This window comes from Microtus oregoni, unplaced genomic scaffold (assembly GCF_018167655.1).
Source record: "Microtus oregoni isolate MIOR12 unplaced genomic scaffold, Mior012 000001F_ref0000356, whole genome shotgun sequence".
In the NCBI taxonomy this organism is placed as follows: domain Eukaryota; kingdom Metazoa; phylum Chordata; class Mammalia; order Rodentia; family Cricetidae; genus Microtus; species Microtus oregoni.
The window spans coordinates 16,491,174-16,514,413 of NW_024543060.1; the positions used below are offsets into that span (position 1 = coordinate 16,491,174).

Below are 23,240 nucleotides of genomic sequence, written 5' to 3' on the forward strand. Positions count from 1 at the left end.
AGAAGGAAGTCATTTTTTTTTAAAAAATATCATTGACGATGGGCTTGAAGCCTGTTCCATCCCTGACCCCTTTAATTTAATCAAGGTCACCTAATAAACTTGCCCAAACAGCTCTATTTCTCAATTAGAAAAAAAAGGTAGTGCCATTTCAGAGCATTCAGTGTGTGATTAATAGCCCTGAATGGGGGACTCAGCATCTGCTGGGCCTTTGTGAGGAGCCGCTGGTGAGAATAAAACCCTGGTACCTGGAAATCATACTCGTCAGAAACTCAAAACAAATCACCTTAATGAGCAAAGCAAAAACCTGGCTGAGCGAAGATGTGAGGAAGGTTATCCTACCCAATATAGAAAAAGTTCTAATGTCTGAACTTCTCTCCTCATTGGAGGGGGCGGGAACTGCTATAATTTAGCCATGCATACAGTTTATAAAACGCATGCTGCTTTTTCCTGCCCAAGGGCTTAGAAAAGATGGACTCTAAGTTGCCCAAATCAGGCTTCTGGAGAACTCCAGTGTAGAAATAAGTGTGTTGTTAGAAGAGTGGAACCAGAGCCATCTGTGTGGATGAAATGCCCGGCATTCTGAGAAGCTGCCCTGGGCTTCCTCCTGAGCTGAAAGATGGCCAGACGCCTCCGGGAGCTGTTTTGAAGAGAACGTTATTCAGGTGTGAAAACAGTAGAACTGTGGAGAAAGGAACCTGGGAGACTGAGCACTGGCCTCCCCGTGAAGTCCTGACCAGCGTGGAGAAATAACCGAGCCAGACTGAGCCAGACTCCTAGATGCAGCTTAGTGTTTCCGGGACAGCTTGCCCCACAGTGACCCCTCTCCAGCCACCAGCTTTCTTAAAGGCAGCGTACGCTCATGCTCAGTCTCCTTAATAAGGTTACGGGGAAGAATCGATGAAAGGGTTTATGGCAAGTTGAAAATACCTTGCTCTGCAGTGGAGAGCGACAGTGGCAGGTACACACAGATGGCATGAGTGAGCGTCCCGTTCTGAGCTACTCAGAAGGATCACCTGGGGACCTGCACAGGTACCCGTGCCCTGGGCTAATGCCCAGTCATCTGCTTCCAAAACACTCCCCAAGTGATTCTGAGGTACAGACGGTGGAGAGAGGGGCCTATAACATGAGGGTTGGTGGTTCTTCGTGATAGGAGGGAAGGAAGGAAGAACAGACGAGACAAGGTAACAGTATGAGAGAGACTAAAACCAAGGTCAAAGGTCAACGTGTGATGGACAGGAAGTGACTGGGCTAACGGAAAGAGAATGGAGAGGAAGTGGTGTTATTCTAGCTTGCAAGGCCCTGGTGAAGAAATTGCCTGCATCAGGCACAGTGAGCATACACTGATTAGCGCAGGAAGGACCGCTTGAAGAGGGTTCAGAAAGGCCTGGTCCAGCAGGGCCAGAGTTCCTGCTGCACAGCCAAGACCATTCTCCCATGTTGGTGGTCAGAGAGGAAGCAGGCATGTCAGGCAGTTTCTGGGGAGTCACATCTTTGTAGCCTGTAACCAGCCTGGAAAGAGCTTGCCTACCTGAGGGACCTCCTCTCCTGTGGCAGAAGCCAGGCCAAAGGCTGAGGTTCAAGAGTGATTAGTTCTAAAAGTTAAATCTGACCTCTGTGAGAACCACGAGGCAGCCACCGTGGGAAAGATAGCGGCTACGAAGAGTATTGCAGGACAGCCTGTGGGGGTCAGAAGGATGGAGGCAGCCTGGAGGATTCGTGGAAGTGCCCAGTCACAGTCTCAGGGGAGGCAGTAAGCAGCATCCCGAGTAGAAGAGGAAAGGGGCTGAGGAAATGTAGGAGCATTTCAGACCGCAGAGATGCCTAGAAGGCCATGCCCAGGGACTAAAGCTGGGACAAGGCTCTTAGATGCCGAAACCTAGGGAAAGACTGGCAGAGCCATCTGTAGGTCACAGTAAGGTCTGAGGAGGAGACTGAGAGGCGGCTCTGAAGCAAGTTGAGGTGAGATTGCATGTGGAAAGTGGAGTTCCCTTCTCAAAGTGTCGGTGCAGCTGGATTTGGTTGAATCCGAGAGATCAGGTTCAGAAAGTGGAGCTTAATTAAGAAAAGGCACTGAGGGCTGGTGGGCTGCCCAGGGCAGGATGTGTGTGCTCCTCAGGAAATGGGATCAACATCATTATTATTATTACTATATTATTATCATCATTATTTACGTGTGCGTGTGTATGTGTGTGTGTAACGCATGCATCAGGAAAAGAAAAATAATGCCTTTTAGGGGGAAAAAGTCATGAGGAACGTTCAGTGACCATCTGCCAAGGGAGGCTGCTGTGGGTTGGAGGAATGAATGCTTCTATCCCTGCCCAGTCGACTGTTAGGAAAGCCTGTCCCTTCTTCTGTTGGCCTTGCCCGTCTATCTGCCTAGGCCAGTGATCTCATCCTTCCTAACGTGATCATTTAATGGTTCCTCATGCTGTGGTGACCCCCCCCCCACCGTAAAATTATCTTCATTGCTACTTTATAACTGTAATTTTGCCACTGTTGTGGATTGTAATGCAAATATTTTTGGAGATAGAGGTTTGTAAAGGAGGTCACAACCCGCGAGCTGAGCGCCCCTGGCCATGGCACCCCCTGGAAGCCACTGAGTCCTTAAGTTTCTACTCTGCCTTGTTTTCTCCTACATCACTTCCGCTTCCTCCCCAGCACTCTCGAGCAACGACCTCCCCACTGCCCCCTCACACACACGTGTCACCACCCACTGTGGAAAGAGCCGAGCGCACTGACTTCTCCTCAGGCTCTCCTTCATGCTAGCCTCTGAGGTAAGATGGATTAGGGTGAGAGCCCCCACGCCCTTGCCCAACTCTGTCTCGGCTTAGCCCAGAGTGGCACTCAGCTGGGTTTCCTGTGGTCACCCCTTCTCTCGCCCTGAGGACTCCAAAGTTTGCTTGGACCTGAGAGCACATAGGTCAGCGTTGGTGACAGTGGACTTTGCCCGCTGTTGGAAGTCAGCACGGCCTGTTCCCTTTCGCTTATTCTCCTCTGAGGAAAAAGGGGGAAGGGAGGTAGTGGAGGGTAACGGTGTAATTGGCAGAGTGGTAAAAGCTGATAACAGGCCGAGCCTCAGCAGTGTCAGGAGCCCAGCCACGCCACACGGGCCTGCCCCAGCTGCAGGCGTCTTCATTGGGAAGAGCCAAGATGGGGAGGGACAGAGGACTTCTTTCCTGAGTCACCCGCTGCCGCTTGCACCTCCGGGCTCACATTTAAGCCGCCATAATGCCAGGCTCTGTTTACCTGCACTCCTCAAATTACCCTTATTCCACCGGCCTCACACAAAGATGGAAATAGACACTGCCTTGTGCGTCTGTTTAGCGCTCCCTAATAATAGCTAATGTGCAGACGATAATGCGCACTGCAAACATAAAATGTTATGTCAATGCTAAGTCGTAATAATAATAATCCTGCAAAAGCGTAGCATAAGGAATTTCCGTGAGCAATTTGAGGACGATTGCTGCTTCAGTGGGAATACAGGTGTTATTGAGCAGACCAATTGTACTCCGCTGCCTCTGTGAAGAGGCTCAGTAGCAAAAAGATTGGGTTTTTTTTTTTTGTGCAGATATCTCACTATGCCCCCAGCTCTGTGCCTGGCCACCAGGAGGCATGGGCAGAGACAAGGTCCCCAGGGTCTAGGCCTTCATTGAGGTGTTCGGTGTTTTTCTCTGGTCCTCATCTGCCACCAACAGTAGACCGGGGAACAGACCTTTGGGAGCTCAGAGCTTCTGGAAGAGCGTCTTCTGCCCCCTCTTCTCTCACTGGAGGCACAGACAGAGGCAGCAGATGGGTGAGTTCCAGTGAACAGGCAATGTTTATCACCTTCGGGTTACTTAAGGAGCCAGGATTCAGCACTGGTCTCTGGAGTTGGCACAATTAAGGGAGCCGCATTAACAACTTAGACTCCAGGAGCTCAGAGACCAGTGAGTATCCCTGAGCCGTCCTAGAGGATAGAAGGCATAAAAAGGGGTCCCCACGTGATCCGTGTCAGGACTCTGGACTGCAGAGGGATGAGATCAATTTCTCCATGTGTCAACCCCAGATTTCTCCTGTGGAAAATAGGTTTATTTTAGACTGGGGTCATCCCCTCTGCTTTTGTAGCCAAGCCTCTGCAGCTGAACTCTCCCCAAACAGCCAGAATGGACTACTTGATCTCCACCGCAAACAACCCACTTCAGTCAGGACTCTCACCCTACACCTTTCTCAGACTGCAGCACGTAGCTGGCTCTGGCCACAGTCTGTACCGTTAACCAGCTCTGTCACCTCAGGGTCACTTAGTCCCATCACCTGTAAAATAGACTTGATAAACATATCCACTGTATCACACTCTTGTGAGGGTGGGAGAGGGGGTGAAGGCTGTGCAGCAGATGATGTGTTCAGTTTTCATGTTTGGCTTCGGATTTGGGTGGAGTGGTTTTTTTTTTCTTCTGATAGTGTAGTGGTGGTGGCCGCATTGGCAGTTCTGAACGTAGGGCCTCATGAAGAGAAGGCAAGTGTTCTACCACCACGGACCCAGTCCTGAATGTTGTACTTACCACTCTGACTGTAGCTACTGCAGTTATTTGGGGGAGGTGTAGCAGGAAAACAGACTGGTGATTGTAGCTTTTGTCCAAGCCCCCCCCCCCCCAACTGCTAGAGAGGAACTGAGGGTGTTGGGTAGGGCTGAGCTTTCACAGGCATGAAAGGGGCAGGGGACCTGGGAATTAACCAAGCAATACAACCAGAGTGGCTGGCCAGGTATGTGATTCCTTCCGAAGGAGCCAAACAGAATAACCCAGGCTAGCTCGGGAAATGATGTAGAAAAAGTAGGAGCTTCCAGATGTAGTCTGCATCAGTCCATTAGCAAGCACCACCCGGCAACCTGGTAAGTCCAACCTTTGATCAGGCTACACCAAACTACAGGCCTAGCAGAGGACCTAAAAATAGGTGTTTCAATCAGCCTACCAGGAAATTCTAATAGGAACTAATATTTGAAGAGCATCAGGTTAAATGTAACCCTGGAGGCCTTATAAGGTCCTGATTTCCATGGCTTGCAAAAGTAAAGGGGGGGGGATTTTTTTTTTTAAATCACAACGATTTCAGAGGCACAAAGAGCATTAGAAACTGTACAGAAGGCATGGAGGGTCCTGGCTTGCATTCTGCTGCTAAGAACCAGTCCAGTGCACACTTCCTGCTGTGATCAGCTCTTGCCTTAAGCATGACTTTTTGGGTGCACAGCATTATGGTCTCTGCCATAGTCCAGTGAATGGGGACCTTGGCTACCCCACAAGAAGATTTACACAGAGCAGCAGATAGACCTATAAAAGAGTCCCCAGGTCACTGAGTCTTAGCTACAGCCCTTTTTTAAGACATCAGAAGGCAAAGTTGTAACAGAGAGGGAGGCCATGAAGGCTCTGAGATATTGTAGGATTATCTTCCCAGGCCTTTAGCCTACCCTTACCCCCTTGTATATAAGGACAATTGCCTACCTGAACAGCAGCCAGTGAAGTCCTGAGGAAAAGACTGTCTTTGTACATGGGAAAGAAATACACAGTTTAACCACATCCTCCCAGCATCCCAGGAGTACAACTGGCAAAGTCGAGAGAGAATGTTAAACACAGCATTCCCCAAAGACACAAAGACGAACAGTTCCAGAGAAATGCAAATATTGCTAGCAACAATATGTTAAAGCATTTTATTATTTAGTTACATCTTGCCTGAGCATGAAAAAGATATTAACACACTGTCAGCTTACTGGGACATAACCCAAAATAACTTACATTTTTCATATATTGCTAATTATTTTTTCTGAGGCTGGCTCAGGCTGGTAAGAGAGAGATTTCAAGGCTTTCTCCAGATTATTTACTTAAAGAAGCTAAGCATGCCATTATCGGTTCCCATGGAAACCCAGCAAGTAATACAGGCAATGGAGGAGGAGGTCACTTTGGCCATAATTAATATAGAAAATAATGGTTTATATAGAATCTGGTAAAGGATACAATGAGATGCCGTGTAATACTGTTAAGCCTTTTCCTTAGCAATGCACTGTAGTCTCTACATCAGTTCTTACACTCCAGTGTCACTTCACAAGTTTTACAAGTTCAGTGCTCATCTTCCAGATGCAATGCAGTTTTGCTTAGTGGGATTTGCCCAATGTTTTCAACTGCTCTTTTGCTTCAGAAAGTCCCAGTGTCTAGAATTTTCTAAAGTACTCAGCAAGTAAGAATACACGCGTGTATCTGTCAGCTTTACCCTTCTTAAATTGTATATAATATGGCTCCTTGCCCTGATTTCTCAATAAATAGAGGGTTTGAGGGCTAAGTGGTAATAATCCAGGTCCCACTAGATTCGGTGGTACCTTTAAAGTTGCCAGCGGTTGGTTTGGTTGTGTTCAGTATAGTTTACAAGCCGGGTATTGTGTCAGATTCGCTTTAATGCTGAAATTTGGTAACCCGCATGGATGGCTCTTCCTAGAGATCTCCAGTGTATTGGAACACAGCACATTGTATGGATGTTTTGATTCAGAGATAGATAGTCATTCATTTTAATCCTTACCCTTATTTGAATAGTGGATTTCTTGCACAGTCTCTTAAGGTGGCTTTTACTGTAGAACCTTGGTGACACATTTATCAAAACTGTTTAATTTAGTGCAGTGTCCCAGAAAAAAAAATTAAAGCAGAAAAGAAGAAAAATGAGTTGACCTTTCATGTTTCTGGGTTTCTAACACACCAAAACTGACAGGCATTATTGGGATTTTGTTTCTCTCCGAGTTCTAGTCCAAGGAACATATCACAGCCTCCGCCAGGCGCCCTTGTCAAAGGGGTTACATGTCTGGGGTCACCGCAGGACTCTGAATAACGTTTTCTGACAGGAAATAGGTTACCTAAAGTTAAGTGGAGTCAATGCCCAATTTCTCACCCTTTAGGAAATAACTACTTTGCCACCACGGGTATGATCAAGTTTGTTTTTTGTAAATATTAAGCCTGAAATTGTTTAATCAGGAAGATAAATCAGTTACGTGCCCTAATTATAAAGCAGGTGACAGTGTTGGTGATGCTATTGATTTATTGTGCCGTGGGGAAAGGTACAGCTGTTTCTTTTCCTGCTCTCTCTTTTCAAACGCAATGATCTTGCAGTCCTGCCCCAGGAGCGCACCCAACACCACAGTCTGCTTTCCAGGCACAATGATCATGACTTAACCAAGAATGAGGACTCTCAGCTGGACCACTCCATAGGCTTATAGGACAAACCCTAAAATAATGGGTGGAACTTTTCCTGTATGTATTTATGTTCAGATGATTTATTAAAATAATGCTGCTGGCACGTGCTTTATAGCTGCTTGCATTTTGCTACACAGATTTCAAGATATCTTGCAGACTCTGCAATTCATTTGGAAAGCGTAATTTTCATCCCTGCATACTAATCGATTTCTTCACAAACACCTGCTATCAGTTATGATAATAAAAATGCCACCCTGAATTGAAAAGGGGCCAAATAGAGCTTCCCAAGGAAATGACTTAAGTGTCTTTGAATGCCACTAAATGTGGTAATGTGCTTGTGTAGTGCCAACACTTTTTTCATCGTTTGCCTCCTCGGTGGTTCTGCCCCGGTAGCAACATCCATCTTCCTGATGAGGCCTCAATGCCCTTGCCTCTGGAGCGGTGAGCTGGCTGCTCAGGGCACCCTGGTGTCTCAGGGTGTGGGCGCGATCTAAGATTCAACTGCACAATGTTAGAAAGCACTAACCCAGACTCCTGGGTTAGTTTCTGATTTTATACATCTGTGGAAAGTGTCAAAGCACCTGCTCCTGGGCTTTACACACCCAGATACACCAAACCGAGTTCCCCTTTATTCGTTCTCTTCAGCCTCCAGTTCATTCCATGCACCATCGCCGGACTAATCCTCCTAAATCACCAATCTTATCTCACCCTTCCATTACCCCAAACACCTTCAGCGTGTCTCACCCCCTCGGATCTCAATGCTCCCATCCCCTCACAGGCTCCACCTCTTGCCCACTGCTTCTCGAGTGTCTCTCATTACTGTCCAAAACAGCCTCCCTCTCGTGGTCACTCCCGGGCCTTTGCTTATGGTCTTGCTCCCGAGTGATCCTTCCCCTCTTCTAGGGTTTTCATCTTCCAAAACACACTTTTCTAGCAATTTGTTGTCTCCTTCATTTGTCCAACCCCTCTAGGGTGGATTCCCTTGTCATATACCTTGATACTAAGTTGCTTATTTATTCATTCAACAAAATTTATTGAGTACCTATTTTATGCAAAACATCATTCTACCCTTTTTGCCCTTTGAATTCATTAGTTTCTTTTCAGTGTGCCAGTATTTATTTATTTATTTATTTATTTGGTCATTTCGAGACAGGGTTTCTTTGTGTAGCTTTGGAGCCTGTCCTGGAACTCACTCTGTAGACCATACTGGCCTCGAACTCACAGAGATCCTCCTGTCTCTGCCTCCAGAGTGCTGGGATTAAAGGTGTGTGCCACCACCACCTAGCTTTTTATTTCAATAGACTTGTGAAAAGTGATCTATTCTGTGTTCTCTTTTGTGATCTAAGGTGCCCAGACAGACTTGGGCATAAGGAAGTATGCAGTAAATGCTTGTTGACTAATTGATCCCTAATGGCTTTATACTGGGAGTTTCCTGGTTAATTGCATGTTCTGTTTGATTAGTCTTTTAGTGTGAACTATATATAGATTATCATTTTTTGCTAAGTGGAATACTGTATAACACTTAACTGTAAAGCTATTATTAACATGGTTTGAAGTTCGCTCTGTGTTTATCAACTGTGCCGTGAAGCCTACAGATAGCTAGCTGACCTCATTCTGGCCCTAGGTCATGGCAAATGGCAGGTGGAACATGGTCCTGAAGACAGGGGGCTCTATACCTTTACATACCATAAGTCAATTCCAAGAAACACTTCTAGCAGCAAGCCTTGCAAGTGTTATTTTACTATTCTCTTCCTGTCCATAGTAAACCGTGGCTTTTCCGTAAGGGGAGAGAAACAGTACTGCTACATGGAGAGTGTGTGGGAGACGCTGTTTTCTGAACAGTTGTTAAGGATCAAACTCATGAACTGACGGAGCAGTGTCAGTTAGAGCAAGGCTGAATGACTAAAGGCCGGGTTTGCGGTCTGTCTCAGTTACTTTGACCAAACCAATGATGGATTTCTCGTGTCTCATATGGCCATCACCTGCTGAAATAGGACTCAGTAGACTCCCATCTGGGCCTGATGGGGTGACTCAGTGGGCTAGTTTATATAAAGAAACCCCTGATGCAGGGCCCTTACCAGTGGGAGTGCCCAGCAAGCTGTTGTTATATTGCAAATCTCCACAGCGTGAAGATGGAAGCAGAGCAAGAGATTCCAATCCTGTGTTTGCTCACACAACTCTATCACTAGGTGTTAGATGTTTCTGGAGCCTTGAGGTTTGTAAGGCCCTGAGCAAAGTGCCTTGATTTTTCTATGAGAAGGAGATGGAAGATTATACAAATTAAATCTGCATCAGCATACTGAGACTTTCAGGTTTCAGGGAGGAGCAGAGCAAGCACTCAGCCTTGCAGGGAAAAATAATTTTTTAATCTGTTTGCGAAACAGGTGGAACTAGGTTTCCATTCTGATAGCAGTTAGAGAAAACAATCTGTGCAATTTGTCCCAGCAATAGAGCAAGAAGGAGCATTGTGCAGAGCAGTTCCCCCCTCCCCTGGGAAGCTGCTGCATGCCTCAGCCTGTGAAACAGGTGCTTAGTTGAGAGAAAGAAGTAGTTCAAGAGGCCGAGGCGTCATACAGCCCGAGAGAGAACGGTCACACGGCAGATATGGCGGTTGCCAAGAATTCTGAAAATCCTCAGCACTGGGCATGGCAGACGGACTTATGGGAGGGTGTCCAGGGTTGTGGGGAAAGGTCAAGAGGCAGGAGTTTTGAGGAATGAGGCCTATGCTCTCTGGAAATATTCGTACGTAAGATAGGAAAAATTGAATAGATTAAACAGATTCTGGGGCTGTTGCTCACAGTATTTGTCTAGTAGGGGTGCCCACCCTACAGAATCAATTCCTAAAGTGGTCCACACCAACTATTAAACAAAGAGCCCTGAGGTACAGCAATCAGAGTTTAACTTCTGAGTTGATTTGAATCCCAGTTTACGCGAGACTTTCCTTCCCACCAAAGGATGCCTCAGTCTGGGCAGGAAGGTGACTCTCCCAACTTCTGTTTCTCATTCAGCCCTGGCTGCTCAGGCCTATGCCCTCAAAGAGGAGAATGACAGTCTCCGGTGGCAACTGGACGCCTACAGAAACGAGGTGGAGCTATTGAAGCAAGAGAAAGAGCAGCTCTTCCGAACAGAAGAAAACCTCACGAAGGACCAGCAGCTCCAATTCCTCCAGCAAACCATGCAAGGCATGCAGCAGGTACCAACCACGTGGTGCTGAGAGGATGGGCCTGAGTGCCCTTCCGTGGGGATGAAAGACAGCTGTTGGCCAGAAAGGGTGAAGAGGAGAAAGGCTGACCAAAAAGCTAAGTCCATAGCCAAGGGAAGTGCTGAAGGCAGTGAGAAAGCTAGACTCTGGAAAAGCCAGCCAACGAAGTCTGTTGAGAATTACTCCGAGAATAGGAAATAAAGGGCGAGAATTTGAGAGGTTAAAAGTTGGTGTGTGTGTGTGTGTGTGTATGTACATGCTATGTGGTCAAATTCTTGTTGCCTGTAATGACGTGTTCTATACTTAGAGGAATTTTAAGTTCAAAGCTTGACAGCTGATCTTTACGAAAGCTATGTGTTCGATTTTTTTTTGTTCGTTTTCAAGATCATCATCAATACAAACTATATTCTTTCTATGTCTGGGTTGTTCTTAGTGTCTAGTCTTAGGGTTAAGTATTGATCGTCGAGTCTGGAGAGATGGCTCCATCTGTGAAGCGCTTGCCAGGCAAGCCTGATGACCTGAATTCAATCCCCAAAACCAATGCAGAAAGCCAAGTGTGCTGGCAGGATTAAACTTACAGTCCCAGCACAGGGAGGCAGACAGGGCCAGCCCTGGGGCTTGCTGGCTCCCAAGCCTAGCCTAATTGGCTGGATCCTGTCTTAGAAAACCAAGGTGAATAGTGCCCGAGGAATGATACTAAAAATAGACGTGTGGCCGTCACATGCATGAATGTGCATGTGTACATGCAGCAGCATACAGGTATAGGAGCGCACACACGTGCACACACACACATGCATCAGCATACAGGTACAAGAGTGCACACACATGCACACACATGCAGCAGCACACAGGTACAGGAGCACACACATGCACACACACATGCAGCAGCACACAGGTACAGGAGCACACACATGCACACACACACATGCAGCAGCATACAGGTACAGGAGTGCACACACATGCACACACATGCAACAGCATACAGGTACAGGAGCACACACATGCACACACATGCAGCAGCATACAGGTACAGGAGCGCACACATATGCAGCAGCACACAGGTACAGGAGCGCACACATATGCAGCAGCACACAGGTACAGGAGCACACACACATGCACACACATGCACACACACATGCAGAAGCATATAGGTACAGGAACACACACACATGCACACACATGCAGCAGCATACAGGTACAGGAGCACACACACATGCACAAACATGTACACACACATGCAAGAGCATACAGGTATAGGAGCGCACACACATGCACACACATGCACACATGCATGCAACAGCATACAGGTACAGGAGTGCACACACATGCACACACATATGCAACAGCATACAGGTACAGGAGTGCATACACATGCAGCAACATACAGGTACAGGAACGCACACACATGCACACACACATGCAACAGCATACAGGTGCAGGAGTGCACACACATGCAGTAGCATACAGGTACAGGAACGCACACACATGCACACACATGCACACACACATGCAACAGCATACAGGTACAGGAGCACACACACATGCACACACATGCACACACATGCACACACATGCAGTAGCATACAGGTACAGGAGCACACATGCAACAGCATACAGGTATAGGAGCACACATGCACACACACATGCAGTAGCATACAGGTACAGGAGCACACACACATGCAACAGCATACAGGTACAGGAGCACACATGCACACACACATGCAGCAGCATACAGGTACAGGAGCACACACACATGCAACAGCATACAGGTGCAGGAACACACATGCACACACACATGCAGCAGCATACAGGTACAGGAGCACACACATGCACACACACATGCAGCAGCATACAGGTACAGGAGCACACACACATGCACACACGAAGTGATTGCCAATGGAATGAATGAGTCCTGCGATGGGGCCACATGGCTATGGGAATGAAAAGCTGTGCTTTTGTTGGGGACTCTCAGACCACAGTCGGGCCTACTCCATCCAAAGCTCTGTGGGCTCTGTAGGATTTGCTGCTGTCATTAGAAAGGAGGTAGCAGCTGTGGTCTAAGGACCAAAGGGGGAGCATGTGCCATGGAAAATAGGGAGAGAGGAAAACCCAAGTAGAGACAGTTAGGGAAACAGAATAAGACAAAAATCACAGATGGATGTATGTCTGAACACATCAGTTGATAATGTTCTCCAGGCATATGGGGTCTTTGAGTTAACTGAAAATAATAGCGCATAAATTATTACCATTACATACGGGCACCTTTTAATTATTCCTTTAATTATACAAAACCAACCAATGCATTCTGGGGGCGGGGGGGGATTGCCTTTGTTCACACCGGAGAAAGTGATTAGGTTGATGGGGAGTTTAACCACAGTGAATAGAGTGCTTGCTGGATTCCCTACATTTCTACTGGCTGCTCTTTCTTAAATCAGGAGCATGAACTGCCTACAAATGTGTTAGGGGTGGCTGCCACAAAAGAATGAGACAGACCAGGAACAGTAACTGAGAAGGAAGGAGAAAAACTAAATAAATTTCAAAAAGGTTAGCATGTTGCGAAGTGAGCGATGGTCAGGTCATAGAGACTGTCTTAAACATCTCTTGCCATTTTAAAGCCATGTTTCTGAGTCCTGGCTCTGAGTCCTAACTGGCTGATGTTCGCAGTGTGTGTTAAACTAATCAGTGAGCTCCGGAGGTCAGAGCCAGCCAGGAAAATGTCAATGCAGTCATTGCTCAGGTCCCTGCACTTGGAAGGCGGCTAGAACAGCTGCTGTGTGAGGTTCCTGGGGTTGTCCATACGCCCCAACGAGGCGCAGAGATGGGGCCTGCTAGCATGTTAATCTGTCCCTTTCCCCAGAGAGCACGATGGCAGTCTGCAACAGCTGTCACACTCCAGGCAGCAGGCCCTCTTTTCCTCCAGAAAAGATGTCTCTAATTTCTTTAAAAGTAGATAAAACCTTGAGGCTTGTCGCAGTGTGCAAGATAGTTCTGCTACATTGGGGAAACACCTGCTGGGGTCTCAGCATTGAAACACACACCATGCATCTTCTGCTCAAAGGGCAGCATCGAGAATCCTTAGTCCTCCAGGGGAACCATTGCTGATAGTTTCACTGACACGATTGCTCTGTTGATAGGAAATGCACTTTAACAGGAAGGTTTGTTCGTTCGTGTACTGTGGTTTGAATTCAGCATCAAAAATGGCACCTCACCTCCTGAGGGTTACAGGTTCAAGATGTAGGCATCAATAAGGTTGGCTCCTTCCAAGGCTGTGAGAAGACAGTTCTTCTAAGTTGCTGGGAAACCGCAGGCTAGTTGGGTCTTTCCTTAGTTTGTAAACACATTTCCCTGCCCTCTGCTTTTGGTTTATATGATGTTCTTTTTTTAATGTGTGTCCAGATTTCTGCTTTTCCTAAGAACACAGCTCATGCCAGGTTAGGAGTCCACCCTCCTCCAGTTTGACTTCATTGTAGCTAACCATGTTTGCAGTGACCCCTTTTCCAAATAAGCTCACATTCTGTGGTTCAGGAAACTAACACTTCCATATACAGAGGGGATGGAATGTCTGAAGCATCATTACAAGTGCATGGCAGTCGGTATGTGTTGAGTAGAGGATGGAAGGACCAGGGCTAAGAGGCAAGAACAATGTGGTCCCTGTGGAGCTCTGGGTTGTGTGAGATTCATGGCATCTTAAAGAGTAAGGCAGAGAGGGTCAGCACTGCATCAGGCTTCCTGAGTACAGAGAAGCGCTTTGCCCGTGGCTTTCCAGTGGTTTTCATTGTTATTGGTTGTTAAGCAGGTGCATGGCTACTCGGAGGCAAGCTGTGTTTAAAATGTGCACGTTTTTAAAGGTTCCTGTTTCTAGCATGTTCTGTCATGTGGGAATAAGTTACTACAGCTAGCTCGTCTGAATCTTACCACAAAGAATCCTCACAGCTGTAAAACACACAGTCAATTCGCCATTGTAACAAATACCTGAGATAAACGGACTTGTAAACGTAGGGGGTTTCACCCATGGATTCAGATGACTTTGTGCATGGTCAATTGGGCGTTGTTGTTCCTGGGCCTGTGACTATGTAAAATGTCACGGAGAGGAGGGTGTGAGGAAACAGAACGGACCATCTCCAGGCAGCCAGGAGGCAAAGGAGAAAATAGGGAGTTGGGCTACCAGTCTACCCAATTCAAGGGCACATCTCAATGATCCAAATTCCTTCTAGCAGGCCCCACTTAAAAGATGCACCTTCTGACATCAGACCCTTATGGTATTCAGAGCTTCAGCATCACCAGCATTTTGAGTATTTACAAGATTCAAACTAAAACAAACTCAGATACTTGATTTCTGTAATTTATCTACATTTGAGAGCACTACTATAGCAACAACAGCAGCAACACGCACACTCCATAATAAAGAGTATTAAATGCCAGACAGTTTTTAGAATTGTCTTCAAGTTTAGCCAGAAGTTTCTGATTTTTTTTCTTCCTTTAAGCCCTTGCCAATGTGTTGACCAACGTACTCCATTTTTTACATGTTTGTGAGAAAAACATTACGAAGCAGAGTTCTTAAACATGAAAAGCCTTAGGGTGACTTTGTCCTGTTGTTTCTCAGTTTGACTCTATACCACACATGAATCATAATTTAATAATATTAGACATTTCATACCTGAGGAAATAACAGCTTGTAGCCATGGTAACATGATCGCCTTTACCAGACCATATGACAGCAATTAAGTTAGCCTCCCTCTGCCGGAAGGCTAAGAAGGTTAGTGCCATTTTTTACTTTCTTTTTTTTTTTTTTTTTTTTTTTTTTTTTTTAATTTATTTATTTATTAAGAATTTCTGCCTCGTCCCCACAACCGCTTCCCATTACTTTCATTTATATCTTTAGGTATACAAATAAAGAATCAACATTATAAGCTCGGTTCATCTTCAGATTGCTACACTGAGCTGCTTCTTTAGGTCTAGCAAAATAAAATTTCTCCTGTAGATGCATTTTGTTCTATGAATGCTGACGAATGCATCCAATCATGTAAGCCTCATATGGCCATCAATCTGTCAGTCATTCCCATAGCCTTTCCTTCAGGCTCCTTTTATCTCAGCCCTACTTCTAGCATCCACTGAGCTGAAATCTACACTTAACAGCTTCCCATTTCCAGGATCTTCCAGTTTGCAGCCTATTAAGTCTGGCTGCTTTCACGCAGCCTGCATTTGGAGTTCCTCTGCTGTCCCGTTTCCTACTGAGCAGAATTCTATTGTGAGGGAAAGCAAAGGTTACATCTGGTCACTGGTTCACAGGCATCTGTGGCCTTTGCCCTTTGGGGTAAATACGCACAGATTTGGTATTAATAGACAAACTTTCCAGCTTCACTTGGTTAACTATCTATGATTGGAATGGCACAGAAAACATCCTTAAGACAATGCCATTGTGTTTTCCCAGGGCTATTGTACCCGATAAATTTCCATGAGACTGCAAGAGGTGTTGTATGTCCTTCCTTGTCAGTCAACATAGTTTGTCCAATCACTCTTGACCACCGTAGCAAATGGATGGAAGTGACTTGTGGCTGATTCATAACTAAATTTAGATAGTACTTTTATTTCTATTCATGAGCATAGTCCAAAAGACCATAGTCTTAAACATAATCTTAAAAATCAGATGTTTATTATTAATTGTTCTTTCACAATTGTATAATGTACGTAATATATTTGGTTGCTCTCTCCCTCTCCCATTCCTATGCCCCTCCTATCTTTATCAGCTGTTCCTTTCATTAAAAAAAATCCCAACAAACAAAAACCTTCTTTCTAATATTCATTGGGTTTTGTTTTGTACCCCAAAGAGTTTAACTGTGGTCCATCCGTGTGATCCTAGGTTTAGAACTAACCAAAGCCTGGTAGGGTTGCTGGTGGGTATGCATCTGGATCCTATGCCTCTCCGTCTCTCAGAATCTGTTAGTTGCCACTAGATCAGCATAACTGGTAGGGCCCATGAGCCCTTTGTCCATTCATAACTAATTGCAGTGCAGGGCAGACTTCCCTAGGCCCAGTGGCCATGGGCACAGTTGCTATGGGTTATAATACCTGTGCTATGCTTAGAAGATGGAACTACACAACCCTTCTCCCTGTCTTCTGACTTGTACATTTTTTTCTCTCCCCTCTTCCATAGTGTTCCCCGAGTGTTAAGGGGTACTCTAAATGTTTTGCTTAGGTCTAAGCCTTACATTGTCCTTTATTCTCAGCATCTGCGTAGCCGTGAGTCTTTGCATTGACCTGCTTTCTGTGTGGAGAAACTTCTCTGATTAAGGTTTTTTTTTTGTTGTTGTTTTTAAAGTCCGTGTATATAAACACATTTAGAAGGTATTTTGATGTTGTGTCAATTCAGCTAATCAGAAGTCTTTGGTTCACCACTAGGGGCTAAGGCCTCTTCAGTGGTGGGCTTTGGACCGGGTTTACAGTAGTAGTAAGAGTGAAGTGGGCCTCAGGTCCAATCAGGGAATTGTGGGTCACTCCCCAAAAAGTTTTGTCATTATTCTATCATTGGTTACATCTGGCCTGGCAGGTTGGTATGCAAGTTCATAGAATACTCTGTCTTTACCCCGTCTGTCCTACAACCAGCAGCCTACACGGTACCACTAAGCACAGTAAGCATTGACCAGCGGAGAGGAAGCTCTGTTTCACCTTGCTTTCTCTGTATGTTGCATTCAGACTGTGTAGTATTTTCATCAAAAGTGCCTAATCAACTTTTCACTGGGTTCCCAGGCAGTAGGTTTCCTCATCCTTCCTTCATTTAAGAAGCCTGTGTGGGACAACTGAGAGGACTGATAAATATTCAGGAACCCAACGGGATGCCATTAAAGCCGATGATGGCAAAACTGTGTATGATTAATGGTGATTGTTAGAGTGCCTTCATACATACTTTAAGTGGGTACTTTTTAATCGCATTTTCAAAGGCAGCCTGAAAATCAGCTATGGTAGGCCAGTGAACCCATTGGCCAGCATGGAGCAATGGCTCACCAATGTTCTCACTTGATTTTAGTAATGGCCAGGGCGTTTAGCTCTCTTGTCAACATTTAGCAAGGATATATCAGGAGAAACAACATGAGCAAAATTGGATTATTATGAGGAATACCATTTTAGAAATCAAGTGAGTATTTTTCCCATTATAATCAGAGTAGAACATACATGTGATTTTCTTTATTTGTTATGGAACATGGATAAATGTTACTACTATGTGAAGATATAAAGTCTTCAATAGACGAAGATCAATCCCAGTAAGTTTTATTAAAATTTGGGTGAGAATTTGACTTTGAGATACTTATTTATGCAATAAATTCTAGCATTTTGAAGATAGAACATTAATAAGTATATTTAGCCACTTGAAGATATTAAGCCTGTCTTTTGCATGCCAGTTTAAGCTACTTAATTGAGTAATTGCATTCTTCTAGATACATAGGAAAGTGCATAGTAAATCACTTTACCTTCCTACATGTAATTATGTATATGTGTTAAGAACCAAGACAGAATAATGGAGTAGAGATAATGACAGCTGCGGAGGTCATGGCAGCTGCTTGTGGGATTGAAGGTGTCTGTGGTAGGAATGTGATGAGCATGTTGATTGAGGTGAGGATATTGGATGTGGTGAATATTGGCTATGGACAGAATTCTGTTATGAAAATGCTGACTTAGTGAGGATGTTGGCTGACAACTGGTGGACTGGTGATGAAGACAATGTTGGCTGTGGTGAGAGTATTGGCTGTGGTGAGATTGGTGATATTGCTGAGAATGTTGGCTGTGGTGAGAATGTTGACATTGGTGAGAATGTTGACATTGGTGAGAATGTTGACATTGGTGAGAATGTTGACTGTGGTGAGAATGTTGACATTGGTGAGAATGTTGACATTGGTAAGAATGTTGACATTGGTGAGAATGTTGACATTGGTGAGAATGTTGACATTGGTGAGAATGTTGACATTGGTGAGAATGTTGACATTGGTGAGAATGTTGACATTGGTGAGAATGTTGACATTGTTGGGAATGTTGATATTGGTGAGAATGTTGACATTGGTGAGAATGTTGATATTGGTGAGAATGTTGACATTGGAGAGAATGTTGGCTGTGGTGAGAATGTTGACATTGGTGAGAATGTTGACATTGGTGAGAATGTTGACATTGGTGAGAATGCTGACATTGGTGAGAATGTTGACATTGTTGAGAATGTTGATATTGGTGAGAATGTTGACATTGGTGAGAATGTTGGCTGTGGTGAGAAAGTTGACATTGGTGAGAATGTTGGCCATGGTGAGAATGTTTACATTGGTGAGAATGTTGACATTGGTGAGAATATTTACATTGGTGAAATGTTGACATTGGTGAGAATGTTGACATTGCTGAGAATGTCGATATTGGTGAGAGTGTTGCCTGTGCTGAGAATTTTGACATTGGTGAGAATTTTGGCTGTGCTGAGAATGTTGGCTGTGCTGTGAATGTTGACATTGGTGAGAATGTTGCCTGTGGTTGAATGTTGGCTGTGGTGAGAATGTTGGCTGTGGTGAGAATGTTGACATTGTTGAGAATGTTGACATTGGTGAGAATGTTGACATTGGTAAGAATGTTGACATTGGTGAGAATTTTGACATTGGTGAGAATGTTGACATTGGTGAGAATATTTACAATGCTGAGAATGTTGACATTGGTGAGAATGTCGGCGGTGGTGAGAATGTTGACATTGCTGAGAATGTCGATATTGGTGAGAGTGTTGACTGTAGTGACAATGTCTACATTGATGAGAATGTTGACATTAGTGAGAATGTTAACATTGATGAGAATGTTGACATTGGTGAGAATGTTGACATTGGTGAGAATGTTGACATTGGTGAGAATGTTGGATGTGCTGTGAATGTTGACATTGGTGAGAATGTTGACATTGGTGAGAATGTTGGCTGTGGTTGAATGTTGGCTGTGGTGAGAATGTTGGCTGTGGTGAGAATGTTGACATTGGTCCGAATGTTGACATTGGTGAGAATGTTGACATTGGTGAGAATGTTGGCATTGGTGAGAATGTTGACATTGGTGAGAATGTTGACATTGGTGAGAATGTTGACATTGGTGAGAATGTTAACATTGTTGAGAATGTTGACTTTGCTGAGAATGTTGACATTGGTGAGAATGTTGACATTGGTGAGAATGTTGGCTGTGGTGAGAATGTTGGCTGTGCTGTGAATGTTGACATTGGTGAGAATGTTTACATTGGTGAGAATGTTGGCTGTGGTTGAATGTTGGCTGTGGTGACAATGTTGGCTGTGGTAAGAATGTTAACATTGGTCAGAATGTTGACATTGGTGAGAATGTTGACATTTGTGAGAATGTTGGCATTGGTGAGAATGTTGACATTGGTGAGAATGTTGACATTGGTGAGAATGTTGACATTGGTGAGAATGTTAACATTGTTGAGAATGTTGACTGTGCTGAGAATGTTGACATTGGTGAGAATGTTGGCTGTGGTGGGAATGTTGGCTGTGGTGAGAATGTTGGCTGTGGTGAGAATGTTTACATTGGTGAGAATGTTGACATTGCTGAAATGTTGACATTGGTGAGAATGTTGACATTGGTGAGAATGTTGACATTGGTGAAATGTTGACATTGCTGAGAATGTTGACATTGGTGACAATGTTGACATTGGTGAAATGTTGACATTGCTGAGAATATTGACATTGCTGAGAATTTTGACATTGGTTAGAATTTGCCTGTGCTGAGAATGTTGACATTGGTGAGACTGTTGACTGTGGTGAGAATGTTGGCTTTGCTGTGAATGTTCACATTGGTTAGAATGTTGCCTGTGGTTGAATGTTGGCTGTGGTGACATTGTTGGCTGTGGTGAGAATGTTGACATTGGTGAGAATGTTGACATTGGTGAGAATGTTGACATTGGTGAGAATGTTGACATTGGTGAGAATGTTGACATTGTTAAGAATGTTGACATTGGTGAGAATTTTGACATTGTTGAGAATGTTGGCTGTGGTGAGAATGTTTACACTGGTGAGAATGTTGACATTGGTGAGAATGTTGACATTGGTGAGAATGTTGACTATGGTGAGAATGTTGACATTGCTGAGAATGTTGACATTGGTGAGAATGTTGACATTGGTGAAAATGTTGACATTGCTGAGAATGTTGACATTGGCGAGTATGTTGACATTGGTGAGAATGTTGACATTGGTGAGTATGTTGGCTTTGGTAAGAATGTTGGATGTGGTGAAAATGTTGACATTGGTGAGAATGTTGACAGTGGTGAGAATTTTGACATTGGTAAGAATGTTGACATTGGTGAGAATTTTGGCTGTAGTGAGAATGTTGACATTGGAAAGAATGTTGACATTGCTGAGAATGTTGATTGTGGTAAGAATGTTTACATTGGTGAGAATGTTGACATTGGTGAGAATGTTTGCTTCGTTGAAATGTTGACTTTGGTGAGAATGTTGACGTTGGTGAGAACGTTGACTTTGGTGAGAATGTTGACATTGCTGAGAATGTTGATGGTGGTGAGAATGTTTACGTTGGTGAGAATATTGACATTGGTGAGAATGTTGACATTGGTGTAATGTTGACATTGGTGAGAATGTTGGCTCTGGTGAGAATGTTGTCTGTGCTCTGAATGTTGACATTGGTGAGAATGTTTACATTGGTGAAATGTTGACATTGGTGTGAATTTTGGCTGTGGTGAGAATATGTACATTGGTGAGAATGTTGACATGGGTGAGAATGTTGACATTGGTGAGAATGTTGGCTGTGCTGTGAATGATGACATTGGTGAGAATGTTGACATTGGTGAGATTGTTGACATTGGTGAGAATGTTGGTTGTGGTGAGAATGTTGACAATGTTGAGAATGTTGACATTCTTGAGAACGTAGACATTGGTTAGAATGTTGACATTGGTGAGATTATTGACATTGGTGAGAATGTTGACAATTTTGAGAATGTTGACATTGCTGAGAATGTTGACATTGGTGAGAATGTTGACGTTGGTAAGAATGTTGACATTGGTGAGAATGTTGACATTGGTTAGAATGTTGACATTGCTGAGAATGTTGACATTGGTGAGAATGTTGACATTGGTGAGAATGTTGACATTGGTGAGAATGTTGACATTTGTGAGAATGTTGACGGTGCTGAGAATGTTGATATAGGTGAGAATGTTCCCTGTAGTGAGAATGTTGACATTGGTTAGAATGTTGACATTGCTGAGAATGTTGATTGTGGTGAGAATGTTGACATTGGTGAGAATGTTGGCCCTGCTGTGAATTATGACATTGGTGAGAATTTTGATATTGGTGAGAATGTTGGCATTGGTGAGAATGTTGACATTGGTGAGAATATTTACATTGGTGAAATGTTGACATTGTTGAGAATTATGACTTTGCTGAGAATGTTGACTTTGCTGAATGTCGATATTGGTGAGAGTGTTGACTGTAGTGAGAATGTCTACATTGGTGAGAATGTTGACATTGCTGAGAATGTCAATATTGGAGAGAGTGTTGCCTGTGCTGAGAATTTTGACATTGGTGAGAATTTTGGCTGTGCTGAGAATGTTGGCTGTGCTGTGAATGTTGACATTGGTGAGAATGTTGCCTGTGGTTGAATGTTGGCTGTGGTGAGAATTTTGGCTGTGGTGAGAATGTTGACATTGTTGAGAATGTTGACATTGGTGAGAATATTTACAATGCTAAGAATGTTGACATTGGTGAGAATGTCGGCTGTGGTGAGAATGTTGACATTGCTGAGAATGTCGATGTTGGTGAGAGTGTTGACTGTAGTGAGAATGTCTACATTGATGAGAATGTTGACATTGGTGAGAATGTTAACATTGATGAGAATGTTGACATTGGTGAGAATGTTGACATTGGTGAGAATGTTGACATTGGTGAGAATGTTGGATGTGCTGTGAATGTTGACATTGGTGAGAATTTTGACATTGGTGAGAATGTTGGCTGTGGTTGCATGTTGGCTGTGGTGAGAATGTTGGCTGTGGTAAGAATGTTGACATTGGTCAGAATGTTGACATTGATGAGAATGTTGACATTGGTGAGAATGTTGGCATTGGTGCAATGTTGACATTGGTGAGAATGTTGACATTGGTGAGAATGTTGACATTGGTGAGAATGTTAACATTGTTGAGAATGTTGACTTTGCTGAGAATGTTGACATTGCTGAGAATGTCGATATTGGTGAGAGTGTTGACTGTAGTGAGAATGTCTAAATTGGTGAGAATGTTGACATTGGTGAGAATGTTAACATTGATGAGAATGTTGACATTGGTGAGAATGTTGACATTGGTGAGAATGTTGGCTGTGGTGAGAATGTTGGCTGTGCTGTGAATGTTGACATTGGTGAGAATGTTTACATTGGTGAGAATGTTGGCTGTGGTTGAATGTTGGCTGTGGTGACAATGTTGGCTGTGGTAAGAATGTTAACATTGGTCAGAATGTTGACATTGGTGAGAATGTTGACATTTGTGAGAATGTTGGCATTGGTGAGAATGTTGACATTGGTGAGAATGTTGACATTGGTGAGAATGTTGACATTGGTGAGAATGTTAACATTGTTGAGAATGTTGACTGTGCTGAGAATGTTGACATTGGTGAGAATGTTGGCTGTGGTGGGAATGTTGGCTGTGGTGAGAATGTTGGCTGTGGTGAGAATGTTTACATTGGTGAGAATGTTGACATTGCTGAAATGTTGACATTGGTGAGAATGTTGACATTGGTGAGAATGTTGACATTGGTGAAATGTTGACATTGCTGAGAATGTTGACATTGGTGACAATGTTGACATTGGTGAAATGTTGACATTG

At 44.2% G+C, this 23,240-nt stretch overlaps 1 protein-coding gene across 7 annotated transcripts in view; it reads left to right on the top strand.

Moving 5' to 3' along the window:
• Positions 1-23,240, top strand: part of Enox1 (ecto-NOX disulfide-thiol exchanger 1) — a 563,193-nt gene that overhangs the window by 457,157 nt on the left and 82,796 nt on the right. For all 7 annotated transcript variants that reach the window (XM_041675367.1, XM_041675356.1, XM_041675382.1 and 4 more), the window contains one exon: positions 10,211-10,395. In XM_041675367.1, coding sequence (XP_041531301.1) covers positions 10,211-10,395 — 185 coding nt within the window. The remainder of the gene's footprint in view (positions 1-10,210; positions 10,396-23,240) is intronic.